Source organism: Pelecanus crispus, chromosome 9 (genome assembly GCF_030463565.1).
Source record: "Pelecanus crispus isolate bPelCri1 chromosome 9, bPelCri1.pri, whole genome shotgun sequence".
NCBI classification, from domain to species: Eukaryota; Metazoa; Chordata; class Aves; order Pelecaniformes; family Pelecanidae; genus Pelecanus; species Pelecanus crispus.
Genome location: NC_134651.1, coordinates 2707066 through 2721772, shown reverse-complemented (window position 1 = coordinate 2721772; position 14707 = coordinate 2707066). Strand labels below are relative to the sequence as shown.

Here is a 14707-nt window from a genome sequence, read left to right as displayed (position 1 = left end):
TACAAGTCCTGGAGGAAACTGCCACACAGGTTACACAGACTCTCTGGGGATGAAGACAGAAAGCTAAATAACGTCAAAGAAAGAGATGGGAAAATAACATGTTTGTACTCCTGTCTGGAACCAATCATAGCACATTACAATAAAAAATCATTAGAGTAGGGTAGGAGGACAGGCATTGTCACAGGATACTGGGCTAGATGAACTCTTGGCCTGACCCAATACAGCTGTCTTCGTCTTACATTTTCACCCAAAACATGGCCCATTTCTCTGGAGGTACTTCAGTTTGTCACAAAGAATATGTCACAAAGAATTTGTTAACAAGCAAGAAAAAGGAATGAAGAAAGCTGCTGAAGGGGCAAAACAGAAACAGCGCGGGGTTTCTGGGAAGGTAAGATAAAAGAGAGGAACTACATTTGCATCTGCTACCCCAATGGAAAGAAATCAAACAGCATGCCAGAGAATGTGAAGATGCAAACTATTACCTACTGAAAATATTTCAGGAACGAAAATCATAATCACCACCAAAGTCAGGGCAATTAAATTAGCTGGGTGGCACAGAAAACGAAGTAACAAAGAATGTTATCAAGCCTTTATTGTAATAATTCTTTCCCTCACTTCGGAAAGCCTGAAGAATACCGAATTTCAAGTTCTCTGAAAAGGCATTACAGTAATAACGGCAGCTTCACACTCCATGAGAGACAGTTTGAGCCTTTAAGCAGAGTTCTGATTTGCTTATTTGACGTCCCAGCCCAGAAGCATGCCCCAATACACATGCAGAAGCATAAAAATAGATTCCCGGCTGCGCGTACTAATGCCCATCTAACTTGAATGGTAATAGTGTAGGTCATTAAAAAAAAATGCGCATTTTCAACCCAGGAAGTATTGCAGTCTTTTATGTTTATACCACATGCAGTGTCCCTGAAAGACATGCTTCCAGGAGTAGCAAGGCAGCAAGCCCACTTGTGTCCTAAAAAATCATTTTAAGGGAAACTGGCTGCCGAGCTGCTGTCTCGGTTCATTTTCTTCCCGCTATGAGAGAGATGACCCAACCAGTTCCAAAAACTTCACTTAGTGAGATTTACGTCTGGGAAGAACGCTTCCTTCAGCTTCTTGCGCACGATTTTTGGAATATTTCAGCGGCATCTGGGGGAAGGCGCATCTCTGAAGCCAGCCAGGTCGGTTTGGGGAAGTGTTGTTGCAAGGCTGAGGAGGGGTAACTCGGGGGTTTTCCAGGGAATTATGTGTATTTGTTGTTGATATGTGTTCTTATGATTGCGCATCTGTCTTGGGAGCGGCGGGCTCTCACCTCACGTAGGCACCGCTCCTGGTTGAGGGGGAAGGGGGTTGTCTGAGGGGAGCCGGGTGGCCTCAGGGGCTGTTTCCCCGATGCCCCTTCCCTCAGGGGCTCGGGGCATCCAGGTCCCCTCGGGGGCTGCTGCCCCAATGCCCCTTCCCTCAGGTGTTCATGGCACCCGGGTCCCCTCAGGGGCTGCTGCCCCAATGCCCCTTCCCTCAGGGGCTCAGGGCACCCGGGTCCCCTCAGGGGCTCTTTCCCCGATGCCCATTCCCTCAGGGGTTCATGGCACCCGGGTCCCCTCAGGGGCTGCTGCCCCGATGCCCCTTCCCTCAGGGGTTCATGGCACCCGGGTCCCCTCAGGGGCTGCTGCCCCGATGCCCCTTCCCTCAGGGGTTCATGGCACCTGGGTCCCCTCAGGGGCTGCTGCCCCAATGCCCCTTCCCTCAGGGGCTCAGGGCACCCGGGTCCCCTCAGGGGCTCTTTCCCTGATGCCCCTTCCCTCAGGGGTTCATGGCACCCGGGTCCCCTCAGGGGCTGCTGCCCCGATGCCCCTTCCCTCAGGGCCTCAGGCCCCCCGTCCCCCCTCGGACAACCCCCGGCCCCCCTCAAGCCCCCAGCCGGGCTGCAGCAGGTGGGAGGGCCGAAAAGGCAGAAATTTCCCCGAGCTCTTCCCGGCACTGACAGCGGGCGGAGGGAGGGCGGGAGGTAGCGGGCCTGTCGTCGTCCCCCCCCCGCCCCCCACCTCCACTATTAGTACCGGCCCTCGGCGAAGCCCGCCTTAGTGCGGAGCCGCCCCGCTCACTCGCTTCTCAGCACCATGCAGGGACTCACCGCCGCCTTCCTCCTCCTCCTCCTCCGCCTCAACGCGTTGTTGTTGCCGGCGGTCGCGGCGCCGGCCGCCGAGCGGGAACTGAACCCCGGCGGCCGGCTGGCTGCGGGAGCGGCGCGGGTGGCCCTCCATTACCTCAACTTCCAGACCGCATCCCCTGGCACGCTGCGGGCGCTGGGGCAGGTCCGCAAAGCCACGCTGAAGGTAAGGGAGAGGCGGGGGGGAAGGCCGGCGGGGTGGCTGCGGAGGAGCGCGGTGCGGGCGGCGGGCTCGCCAGGAGGGCAGCGCCGTCTTTAAAGTCACGCCGGGAAAAGTAAAATTCATAATAATTATTAGAATGAAAGAGCGGGGCAGCGGTGCGGCGCTGAGCCGTCCTGAGGTTAGCGCGGTCCCGGGCTGGGCGACGGGCACCTTCCCGCCTCCCTCGGGCTGCTGCCACGATGCCCCTCAGGGGCTCATGGCACCCGGGTCCCCTCAGGGGCTGTTTCCCCGATGCCCCTTCCCTCAGGGGCTCGGGGCGCCCGGGTGCTCTCAGGGGCTGTTTCCCCGATGCCCCTTCCCTCAGGGGCTCGGGGCATCCAGGTCTCCTCAGGGGCTCTTACCCCGATGCCCCTTCCCTCAGGGGTTCATGGCACCCGGGTCCCCTCAGGGGCTGCTGCCCCGATGCCCCTTCCCTCAGGTGTTCATGGCACCCGGGTCCCCTCAGGGGCTGCTGCCCCAATGCCCCTTCCCTCAGGTATTCATGGCACCCAGGTCCCCTCAGGGGCTGCTGCCCCGATGCCCCTTCCCTCAGGGGCTCAGGGCACCCGGGTCCCCTCAGGGGCTCTTTCCCCGATGCCCCTTCCCTCAGGTGTTCATGGCACCCGGGTCCCCTCAGGGGCTCTTACCCCGATGCCCCTTCCCTCAGGTGTTCATGGCACCCGGGTCCCCTCAGGGGCTCTTACCCCGATACCCCTTCCCTCAGGGGCTCAGGGCACCCAGGTTCCCTCAGGGGCTGCTGCCCCGATGCCCCTTCCCTCAGGGGCTCGCGGCACCCAGGTCCCCTCAGAGGGGGAGTGAGGATCCACCCTGAAAGGTCATTAACTTACTCAGGATTTAAATATCCCACAAATCCAAGCCCAGCACCCTGTACGCTGCTTGAGGTTGCACCGAGGGCCCTGTCCTGGAATCAAAAGCAGCGCAGGGCAGATGAGGGAAAGAGGAAACCGAGGCACATGGTGGGCACATGATGGAAAGTAAACGGTTCGATAAGGAGATATTTTCAGCAGAATCACTTCTGGAGCGACCATGTACTTCGTGTGAGTAGGGACGGGAAAGACCTTTGGCTTTCTATCTCTGGAGACCAAGAGCTCAACTCAAGGCGATACAGTTCCCAGCAGAAAACACGCCTTTATCTCGCAAGAAACACGCCAAATTGAGGTGACAGAACGGGGTGGGAATCCTAGATAGGAGCAGCTACAGGGACAGAGCTTTCCCATCACGGAGAGCTTGTCAGGCAGGCTCACGGAGGTGCCCAGGGCCCCCACCGCTGCCCGCAAGCACCTGCCACTCAGCCCTTCTCGTCCTTTGACCACAGGTTTTGGGTTGTTTTGGGGATTTTTTTACAGCTTACTCAGTTTCTGAAAGTAAGAGAACAAGCAAAAACTTTTGGGGAACATTTGTCCAAGGCCGTAGGTCCTGGAAGGAAAGCACTGCCTTCCTGGAGAGCTGAGGAGGGTCTAAGCTATGGCAGTGGATGGGATTTAAAACCAGCCCCCTCATCTAGTCTTTCTCGCCAGGCTAGTGCTGGGCAGCAGCCTACAGCGAGGGCTGGTTGTTTTGGCTTCCCAGTCTGAAGTGCCAAATGCAGCACTGGATTCCACTGGATCCTTTTCATGGCTCTGGCATCTGAAAAGGAGATCTTCCAACATTTGTCTTTCATCATCTGCACAGCTTGTTCAATCCAGGCCCTCACTCCTACAATTGAGAATAAGATGGTGTAGTGTAAAATCTTCTCTTTCAAGAAAAGAAGTTCCAAGCCAGCCTAGGATGCTTAGGATGTACTCTTGCGGTCCTTACAACATTGAACTTGAGACTCAGTCTTTCCCATATATCCCAGTTGACAGTGGTTCCAAAACAATTTGAAGCCTGAGTTGCACACAACAGCTAACAGACCAGAATAATTTCCAATTAAATTTGACAAAACACGAACTACTGTATAACGATTCAGATTTTGTGTATTACTTTGTGTAACGCAAGGCTGAAAGATAGCGTTAGTCATGCTGCCAGTCGGGCAACGCAAACATGATATCCTGCTACAGATTTATCTGAGACCATACCCTTTAGGTATCTCTCTGTTCTCATCATCATTCCCAAACACGTCATTAAATATAGAGTTTAATAGGTGCTGAGCATGGACGTGCTTGCGTGACATTTTTCTTCCCTATACATACGTGACATAATTCTTCCTATGAAATTGCTGCACACACCTATGGCAGAAATTTACTGTGATATTTGATCCTCCTCTCAAAACATACAAGTACTCCTTCTGTATTTACTGGGCACTTTACTGGGTAGTGTGCCTATGTATATACATATATGTTTACATATACAAATGCTTGTGCCTCTCTTAAGCACAACGATGTGGCCTCTGGGAGCAGTGTGTGCTTGTCTAGTAAAGAGACATAAGTAAGGGGTTGGTGCACATCCTCTTTCCAACCCCAGTGTAACTGAATATTTGCAAGGTGGTTTTGGCTGTGGGGAGGGGAAGGGGTTTTTTTCTATTCACTATCAGCCACCTGCTTTTTAATATAGGAAAGAAAAAAGAATGGTTCGTTACAGAGAAGTGAAATGCCTCATTATTTCCTCACAGTACTGATGCTGTAGGGGCTCGCTGTAACCCCTTTCTGCAGTTTATTTCCCCTTTTTCTTTGCACACTCTGTGAAAACAAGAGGAGAAATGCACTAGACACGGTCACTTCCTTCTTTCCTGTCCTCCACTGTAAAAAAATGAAAAGAATTTCCTGGAAGGAATGTGCTATATTATGTGAATGCAAGAGACAGAAATGTTGGGGTTTGGGGTTGGTTTTGTTTGTTTGTTTGTTTGTTTTTAAGAAGGGTAGTTTCCTATTGGTTGGTGTATTACTGGATCTAGTAAAAATAGGATAATTTTATCGTGGAATTTAATCATGAGCATTGTATTTTAAAGCTAACATTATTAGCCCACTAGCCAGTGAAACTGTGGTTATTAGAAACAGGACCGGAGACAGTCACCAGTACGGTAACTCTGTTAGATGTGAAGGATTTTTCAAGTTTGGGTAAAATAAGACTTCAGTGCTTTTCTCTCCTAGCAACAAATAGTAGAGATATACCAGACATAACAATTCCTACCTTGCCATCACCCGCAGTTTTCTTTTTGTTGTCCCTTCTCACTGATCTGGGTTTTTTCTTAAGTGAGTATCTTCTAGGAAACAGCAGCATGCATCTCATGGAATTGTTGACAGCTGCACTTTAAAATCCATTTTTGAGAAGAGAAGCATTAGTGTGTGCCAGCAGAAGATCCTAGAATTCAAGAGAGAAACTTTCAAAACACTGATGTAGCAGTCTCCCATACCAAGCTGTCCTGGAAATCGTAACTGAGCAGTAGGTAGGTGAATCAGGAGGTGAAGTCAAAGGTAAAGCTAGGTAATCTCTTGGCTAAACTGCAACATTTGCTTAAATTGGACTACAAAATACAATTTACAGATGGATATTTCTCTTCACAAGCTCATCTTGACACAAAACAGTGTAATATCAGGACTATAGTCCTAATATTGGAAGTCAGTTAAAAGATTTCTACTTTTAAACTAAAGGAGGGGAGATTTAGGCTGGATATAAGGAAGAAATCTTTTACACTGAGGGCGGTGAAGCACTGGCCCAGGTTGCCCAGAGAGGCAGTGGAGGCCCCATCCCTGGGAACATCCCAGGCCAGGTTGGACGGGGCTGTGAGCACCCTGGGCTGGTTAAAGCTGTCCCTGGCACTGCAGGGGCTGGGCTGGGGGAGCTCTAAAGGGCCCTTCCCACCCAAACCATTCTGTGATTCTACTTATTTCCAGCAGTCAGGACCCCACGTTAGAGTGAGAAAGGTAAAATCAGTGGCAGGGTAGGTAAATTGTCTAGGGAAAGCTAGATACAGAGAGGTAGCAAAAATAGCCATCTCTGCTGGCTTTTCCTCCCTGCTGAGGCAGCCCGAGAGCTCACCTGTCTGCTTGCAGATCAGACGTCCCCAGCACCTCCAGAAGCCATGGGCCACCCGGGCTGGCTTGCTGGGACGCAGCAGGACTGCGAGATGGCAATCCCCCGAGGCAAGACCCCCAAGGACACCTCTCTCACTCCTCTCTCAGCAGTGCCAGCTTCTCCCTGCTTAGTGATCAGGGCAGCCCTCTGATCCAGCGACCGAAAACTGGTCCGGGGGAAGAAATGCTGGTGGGGAAGCACACAGGAGAAGAGATGGAAACCTGCAGCAAAGGGTGAGAGAGGGATCACCCCTTTCTGTGCCAGTGGGAACTTAGAGCAGTGCAGACCAGTTGCGAAACTGCCTCCTTGGGGACCTGGAACAAAACTGCTCTTAAATTGCTCTTCTAGCCTTCACAGTACTAAAAATCTGTCATGACAGTTGCATTAATTTTGAGCCCGGAAATAAAAATCCCGTGACCCAGATATTCAGTGGAAAAATGAATTACTCACTTGTTTTCTTCTCTTTTGGACACTTTTATCTTTGGCTGCTTTCAGCCAGCCATCGCTGTGTGATGTCAAATATTCCTTAGCACGCACTTAACTCACACTATGGGATGGTTTACAGTGATGCATTTGGGGATGATAGTGGAAAATAACGGGGGGAAAAAAAAGGTGCTGTTTTTCTTCGAAACTAGAAATACTTTTGTAAAAGTTAAAATTATTTCATGCCAAACGTACCTTCTCCCTCTCCCTGGTAAGATCAAAGCAGCTCTCTGGTATGCATACACAGATTGAATATGTATTTTGGCTGCGTAGCACCACTTGAAAGCTTTCTAGGTGAGTAGTACCGCTGTGGTGGAGTTGTTGCAAATGAAGAGAGAACATCTACTTCAAAACCCACATACGCACAGAATTATGTGTTCTTTTTAAAGTGAGTACTTAGCAAGTTATTAGTCATGAAGCTTTTCTATATCCTTCTATTGAGAAGAATCAGAGACTGAATAATTAGTTTATCAAAAGTTCCAACTGATTTTGTTTTCTTCTTTAGTGCTTGATATCGGGCAAATGCAATGAAACTGCTGAGGTATTTTGTCAGAATCAGATTACTATTCTCAAAGTTATCACAGCTATAAAAAACATTTTTTCTTTAGTAGACAGAACAGGTGACATCATGCAGGAACAAGTAATATTGGAAGAAAAGTTGAACAGATTTTAAATGACTGAATATGCTGGACAGAAAAGATCCAGCTTAACTATAGAAGGCTTCTGTTACAAACTAAGACCATGGTGTTGTAACTGGGAGCGTGCAGTCGGGCTGCTGTACGGTGCCCCTTGAGGAAAAGGTTGAGCAGGAAACCCTGTCCACTAGCATCTGCTAAATCAGAGCTGAGTTTCTCCTGCTTCAGAGGTGGTATAGTCCAGCTGACTATTTCAGGTTCTCTCATCTGTGGTACTGATGACAAGAGAAGGAACAAGCCTAGGTCACTGTGCTTAAAAAGTACCCATACTTGATCAAATGAAGAATGTCAGAAACAAGGGAGATAAGACCTCTCGGGTAGCTTTACAATAATGAGAAACTTAGACCTAACTGCAGTGATTATCACGACAGATTAGACCCTTCTTTCAGCGCCACAAATTATTGATTCTTTTGTAAACCTGCATTTCAGAAAGCTAGTTTTTACCATTTTGCTACGCTAAGAGTGTCTGTTCATATCATAATCTCTTTTTTTTTTTTTTTTTTTTTTTACCATTTTGCTATGCTAAGAGCATCTGTTCATGTCATAAGCTCTGTCATTTTGAGGGCAAGATGGTAGCCAATGCAGAAAACGGGGGCAGGAGAGGAGGGGAGAACGAGGAGGCAGAGAAGAGATTGTAAGTCTGAACTCATCCTCTCCATTCCCGTCACAGTGTCAGCTGGGTCCAGCTCCAGATGTGCCTCATCGTAAAGCTTCAAGAGGGGATTTCATGAAAGTAGAGCAAGTGACTAAACCAATTTGCCCTCTCACCTGCAGCGTGTAACTCCATGTACATACTAAAGGCAGGTGCTGGGCTGATGGCCTTGCCCTGGGAATGAAACTTAGCTAACGCTATGCTATTAATGGCTTCCTGGAAGAAAGTATGATGGGAACACAAAGGCCTGAGTTTAGATAAATAAAACATGTGCACGTTTGCTTTGGGTTCTCACCTTCAAAATTGTGCAAACAGCCAGAATTCCCCTTCTGTTTATCTGAAGAGTATTGTATTTAAAAACCGAATAAGCTGTTGCTGCAATACAGCAATTTGACTTAAATGTACACTTTCAAAGGCAGCTTGCATCCTCCGGTAAAATGCATTTTGTACACACTACCTGACATGTGCCGCACAAAGGAAAACCCATGTAACTGTATATCCTACACCGGTAGCAAATGGAAGCGAGAAGAGGCTTAGGAGAAGGGAGATTGCGTCTTATTAAACCAGGTAATATATGCAAAAGGATCAAACTTGCAGACACAGAAGTGACCTGGCTTGTATATAGATGAGAAAGCTCATCTAATAAATCACAGTATAGCATATTTTTGGCTGGTTTCATCAAAGGAAAGGCTTGGAAACGCACCAAACGGTTAAACGACACATGATGTCATTTTACAAGGAATTAGTTGAATACATATAAAGTTTTCCATACTATTTGTTACTTGGACTCCCCACTCAAAAAAATAAATATAGAAATTTCAAAAGTGAATATACAAGTTGGTAGGAAAATATAAGACTGACTCATGAAGTAAAGAGAAGATAATGCAAATACTTTTTATTAGGCTCTGCTCTTACACTATTAAATGAGACACTGATCCTTTTTCAGGGTAATTAATATCTTTCATGGCCAACATTAAAAGCTAGTTTCCGTTTCAGCATGCTTGGGGCCAGGACAGGCTGTGATATCGCACACCAAAAATACAATTTGTTAACTGAACTGTTTCTGTCAGCAACAGGAAAAAAAAAAAAGAACCAAAAAAACCCAAATCCAAGAAAATTATGTATTTCAAAGGTGTACATTACTAAGGTGTTTCTAATGTTTTGTGCTACAAGAGGTGCTACTGCCTGCTTCCCATCAGCAAGGAGTATTCTTTTATTTTTCCTCAACAAGCAGAATCCCAGATAGTTGATTGGGCAACTTAATGACTGGTATTTTCAGGGCAAAGGAGAGCAGACAGATCAGAATCCTGCTCTGACACGCTGTGTAGCGAAATCAGTCTTTCCAGTCACAACAGAAAAAAAAAACCCTAGAAAGGTTAGCATCCCTAAGATTAAATTAGCCTGTGTAATGCCTGTTCAGCTGTGAATCAGTCAGCAAGACTTGATTCATTTATATATTCAAGGGCACTCTGATAGCCTGTGCAAAAAATACCTCCTCGGCAGCTGAACGCTGAGTTGTAATTTTATTATTTTTAAAGTTACTCAGTATCAATCCGTCCCGTGAAGGACTTTGAGCCGCATTTTTCTTCTTGCATATCACTGCGAGGAAGGGCTTTAAAACATCCCTTAACATAAAGGTTATTTATTGTTGTTGTTAAGACCCTTTGTGTTTGCTGCTAGGATCATCTCCGCGCATCTCATCCGCCCAATTTCCTGACGCTACAAGGTCAGGACGTAGCCACGGCGCCCTCGTTTGCCCTCCTCAGTGCTCACGGCAACACCTCAGCAAGCTGCGGTACGTAAGGCTATAGTTACACTGACGCCTGAATCCTTCTCTCTTCCAGAGCATCCCAGACTCCGGTCACAAGTACTACCTGCAGTTCACTACCGAAGACTACAAAAGTGGGGTGAGTTGATGGTCCACAATGTTTTCCTCTGACAGCGTGCGTTAAATGAAGGTCAACATCTTCAGAACAGGCTACATTTAATTGCTTTCGTAAATGGATCTTTCGCAATGGAAAGACTTACCTTTATGCTTCTACCTGCCCGTCCCGCATGGGGCATGGTTTGCACTGAGCATCGCCCGAATAGCTCCTCTGATCGGTCCTCTGCCTCCGCCGGGGTCCAGGTGCTCAGAGCGCCGGAGCTACCCGCTTTGCTCAGTGCCTGAAGAAATCGTCTCGTTGAAGTCACGTCAGGCAACGAAACGCCTGAGTGAAAAACTCTGCCGCGGCCCAAACTCAGTGTGACAGCACGGTCCTCGTTATCCCGCTGCAGCTCCTGCTGCGTCCACACACCAAAAGACTAAAGGGTTGACAGTTGTGTGTTCTTTTTAATTGTAACCCCCCCTGTTCATTCTGTCAGACAGTTGTCATTAGCAATTTCACTGTAAGCATCTGCTTTTCCGTTACACACACGTTTTGTGAAATTCAGATTATTTTCAGAAGTTAATATGAAGCATATTTTTGTTTTAAGGCTGAAGTATCATACAACGAAATTCCCTGTTACCAATTAATGTTATTTCTTGAGAACTCTCAAACATATTTCCAAGATGACTTGGTGCATTTCTGCTACACTTTAATTAAAAACTTCTGTTAAATCACTTTAGCCTTGTAGTTTTAACCTATTTACTTTTCGGGGAAAAAAATTTATATCCATCTGAAGACTTTCTTGACCCCTGTACAGCTTCATACAAAGCGTCTCATGAAGACATGTACGTACTCCACATGTATACTTCACATGTTAATACCAAGAGCTTTTCTAAGAATGTGGTGCTGGTAAATAAAATCTCCATTAAAGATAACAGTTTTAAATTCTAAATTCTACCTTCACAGGAAAATGCCGGGAGCTGCCTTGCTACAGTGCTGTATCCGAAGACAAAGTCTCTGCCTGTTGTCAGTATCAAGTGCACGCATACCAAAGGCCAGAAGCAAATCAAAGAAGAGGACAACAGACTTTACCAAAAAATTAGGCACCAAACCAAACCAATAATTGGAAACAATATTCCAGGTATATTCCTCCAAATAATCAATTGTATTTCATTTTATCTCAAAGAGTCCGCGCACTTTTAAGAACACAAGCAAACATACACTCATTTTAAAAAGCAGATACACACACTTACAGCAGCACCCTAAAACCACAGAGCTAGCTACCAAAACAATTCCACCTTGCCAGCGATTCTTGGGGAGAAAAAAAAAAACCTGCTGCGTTTAGCAATAATGGTAGTCAACACAATGGTGTGAAGGTGGTTTGGATTTAAAACCAAGCCTATGCAATTTTATATTCAAGTAAAACGCCATTTTATAGTCAAGTAAATGCAAGATGTCCTCAAGTAATAACAACTGCCGTAACCCACACACCTTCCCCAGCTGCGGGTGGAAACTCACGAGGGATGACTAACAGAATTTTTCCATCCTGGAAGCAGAGCGCCCCGCTCCCTCTTTTCCTGCCGGCTAGGTAGGGACCTGCATTCTCGCAGATGCCGGGGTTCTCACCTCCTTGCGGGCACCCTGTGAACAGTCTCTCGGCAATTCCAGTTCTGTCACGCTTTCATACTTCTACTGTGACTGCAGGTTTAGCATCATTCTCCCTGTTCACAACTGTAACGCATCCGAGAGAAGAGTCACTTCCCAGGCAGAGTGCTACGCCAGGCAAAAGTGTTCCGGGCTTTATCATTTGTCTGCTCAACAGCCAGAATTAATCATTTTTATATTACTCTCTTCCTCCCTTGCAGACAGCTATGGAAATATTGAACCTGCCCTGGAGCCAGTGTGGGCTTTGGCTGTTGCTGGCAGCAGTTACATCATGTGGGAAAAGTCAACGGAGAACTTGGGTTACTCCATGGCACAAGTCAAGTCTGTGAAGCAGTGGGTAAGTGCAGTGGAAATTACACGTCTGCGTTGCAGAAGCTAACAGAGTCTACCAAGCAGCAGAGAATAAACCGAGCCGCAACTGCTCACGCTCTCTGTAATGGGTGCAATTCTCCCCAAATCCCAGCGGCTTCTCCATACAAGTATCTCCACCTCCGGACAAGTATTTTGTCCAGGTTTTGGAGGAAAAATTTTACTCATTTGGACAAAATTTGGTTTTCTTTGTTTGCATGAGTGGATCTGTTGGCTTCTGCAGGTTGAATCGGGAGGTTTGAACACGTGGTCCTGCAGTTCATCAGCCCCATACCAAGTCGCTCCTCGTACTCTCTGCCCTCCTAGCCAAGCCCGAAGGTAGCATCAGCCTAATACCCAACACGCGCTCTCCGGGGAACACATCTTAGACCTGCAGCATATAGGGGTTCCCAAAGCTTTGGGTCCCGCAGTCATCTGTGATCGATAAACGGTGTTCGGGGTTTACTCCCTAGTTATTTAGAATGAGATTTCTCTGAAGGGGAGATTAAGGAGGTAAGATTCTCAAATTTATTTGAGGGTTAAACTCAATTAATTGGCATCTGAGTCAGCCTAGTTTCGTGTCAGAGAGCTGTCAGACTGCAGAGCCACGCTGCAGTCAGTGCCTTCAAAGCTTTTATGCAGGAAGGGCTCCTAATTCCCCATCTCTCCTCATGCAAAGCCTGTCTCACTCCCGCCAACGACCACGGCCATCTCGAGCCCTGTTCGTCTCGCTCCCCACGCAAGCTAAATGCAGTCAAGTAAATCAGAGTAGACTCTAAACTTCAGCCATATAACCTGTGTTCTTCTTCATTTTTTTCTTTTTGATCCACGCCCAGCTAAGGAAAGATGATTTTATTGAGTTTGACTACACTGTCCTACTCCACGAAATTCCAACACAGGTGAGAAAGCGTATGCGTATAATACCTCCTTTCATCCACAGAGGAACAGTATAAAGATCGTAAGAGATGTGTATTTTTAAATCTGTTCTCCAGGAAATTATTTCATGTCACATGCGGCTCACTTGGCTTCCTGGTCACCCTCTGAAAGTGAAATACTTCTGCGCTTCAGACAATCAGGGGCTCGAAGATGGATCTGCAATGGAATCTGGGTCAGCTGCTGGGATTTTACATGAAAAGGGAGCAAATTTTTAAACACGACCGTCAGCTTTACGTGTATGTATTACATGAGAAAATCCTTGTGTTAATACACCTGGAGTTGTGATAATTTTCCTATACAAGCCGAACAGTGAATTTGAATGCTTTCACTAGTCTGTTCTGTTCCAAAATTAATTCCTATAAATTCTTAAACTGCGAAACTCATGTTCTAGAATGCTACCTAAAAACTTTGCTACTACACGTACATGCAGATAAACGTACGCAAGTTGATTTTATGTCACTGCTACTTAGAGTAACATGGTTTGTAAACAAAGATAATATATTTGGATAAAAGTCTTGAGAAAAGTATTAATCTGTCACTACGAAATACTCGTCTACTAATTTTTTGTTTTTTCATTTTTTGGGATAGATACATGCCGATTTCTAACTTACATCTCCAATAAAACAAATACCACCACGCAGGGTCGAGGTTGGGTTTTCTTTCACGACGCTGCTGTTTGACCCCAGCTTCCCATCTTCTCCCAGTGTCCGGCCTTAAAAAGGATGTGGACGAGCGTAGGCAGCGAAACGCCTCCCCGCACGGCCCTCCAGAAGCCAGCAACCAGCATCCGCGTGGCCCTAGTCCCGCTGACGCACTGCTGTTCCCTGCAGCCTGAGCTGACATAAAAAGAAAGTTTCTTCGCTCGTATTTGTGAAGGCAACTCAGAAAATATTGATACAAGGAAAACATGTTTTGTTGTCTTCCCACATCTGTCACCAGTCCAGAACACTGCGAGGCAGTGTTTGTCGGGTGGAAATTGAGGATGTTGTCTCAGTCTATTTGCAGGACGACGCAGTTCTTGCTATTTTACCTTGAACGAAAACAGACGGAACTGCAAAGACAGGACGGCTCTGTACGGATGAACTTCCACATTTGGGTTTGGCGGGGGAAACAGCCCGCTGCCAGCACACCCCGTCAAACAGCTCTTCTGTTCACGACTGCCGTGTCTCGTACCCATCCGAAACGCAACAAAGCCCACCTGCAAGAACGCGGCTTTGCCCTTTCACACCACATTCTCCATTTGGGTTTAGAGCACACCCACTGTCCCACCTTTGTTATCCGAGATCGTGCCAAACCGTCTCAAGTTCGTCTGTTTTTTTTTTTATTATTTTCCCCATTAGCAAGACTTCTGCCAGGTTAAATTAGCTCCGTATCAATAAGTACACCTCACTTTGGAGAAGAGGCAACGGTCTCTGCCTTCTGGGGTGGTTGTGTTCTTCGTAACTCGCGGTATATTGCGCTACTGTTGATCTGTAGTCGGTAACGATGATTAAGGTATTCAAGGTGAAAGCTTTAACCGGGGGATATTTAGGCTGGGTGATCTGTTAAGCCCCCAAATTCAGGCATTTTACACGAGTGTATTAGTCTGATATACTTTTACTGACTGAAGCTTTTTATGTCAGTGCGTAACAGGCATCACAATAAATTCAGTGAAGCAGCATTTCACATACTCCTGGTGTG

At 47.0% G+C, this 14707-nt stretch overlaps 1 protein-coding gene and 2 long non-coding RNA genes across 3 annotated transcripts; 1 reads left to right on the top strand and 2 right to left on the bottom strand.

Moving 5' to 3' along the window:
- Positions 1 to 876: 876 nt before the first annotated feature.
- LOC142594291 (uncharacterized) lies at positions 877 to 2168 on the bottom strand. The gene is made up of 2 exons (XR_012831323.1): positions 2129 to 2168; positions 877 to 1324 (listed from the first exon to the last, which is right to left on the bottom strand). It is a non-coding gene; the product is annotated as an uncharacterized LOC142594291 (long non-coding RNA).
- Positions 2101 to 14696, top strand: LOC104027147 (ovocalyxin-32). Its single transcript, XM_075716683.1, has 7 exons — positions 2101 to 2330; positions 10055 to 10117; positions 11045 to 11219; positions 11944 to 12080; positions 12928 to 12990; positions 13084 to 13263; positions 13616 to 14696. Exons 1-6 carry the CDS (start codon positions 2115 to 2117, stop codon positions 13240 to 13242), a joined length of 813 nt encoding a protein of 270 aa, XP_075572798.1. The 5' UTR covers positions 2101 to 2114; the 3' UTR covers positions 13243 to 13263; positions 13616 to 14696.
- Positions 3127 to 5950, bottom strand: LOC142594290 (uncharacterized). The gene is made up of 2 exons (XR_012831322.1): positions 5496 to 5950; positions 3127 to 4082 (listed from the first exon to the last, which is right to left on the bottom strand). It is a non-coding gene; the product is annotated as an uncharacterized LOC142594290 (long non-coding RNA).
- Positions 14697 to 14707: the final 11 nt, after the last annotated feature.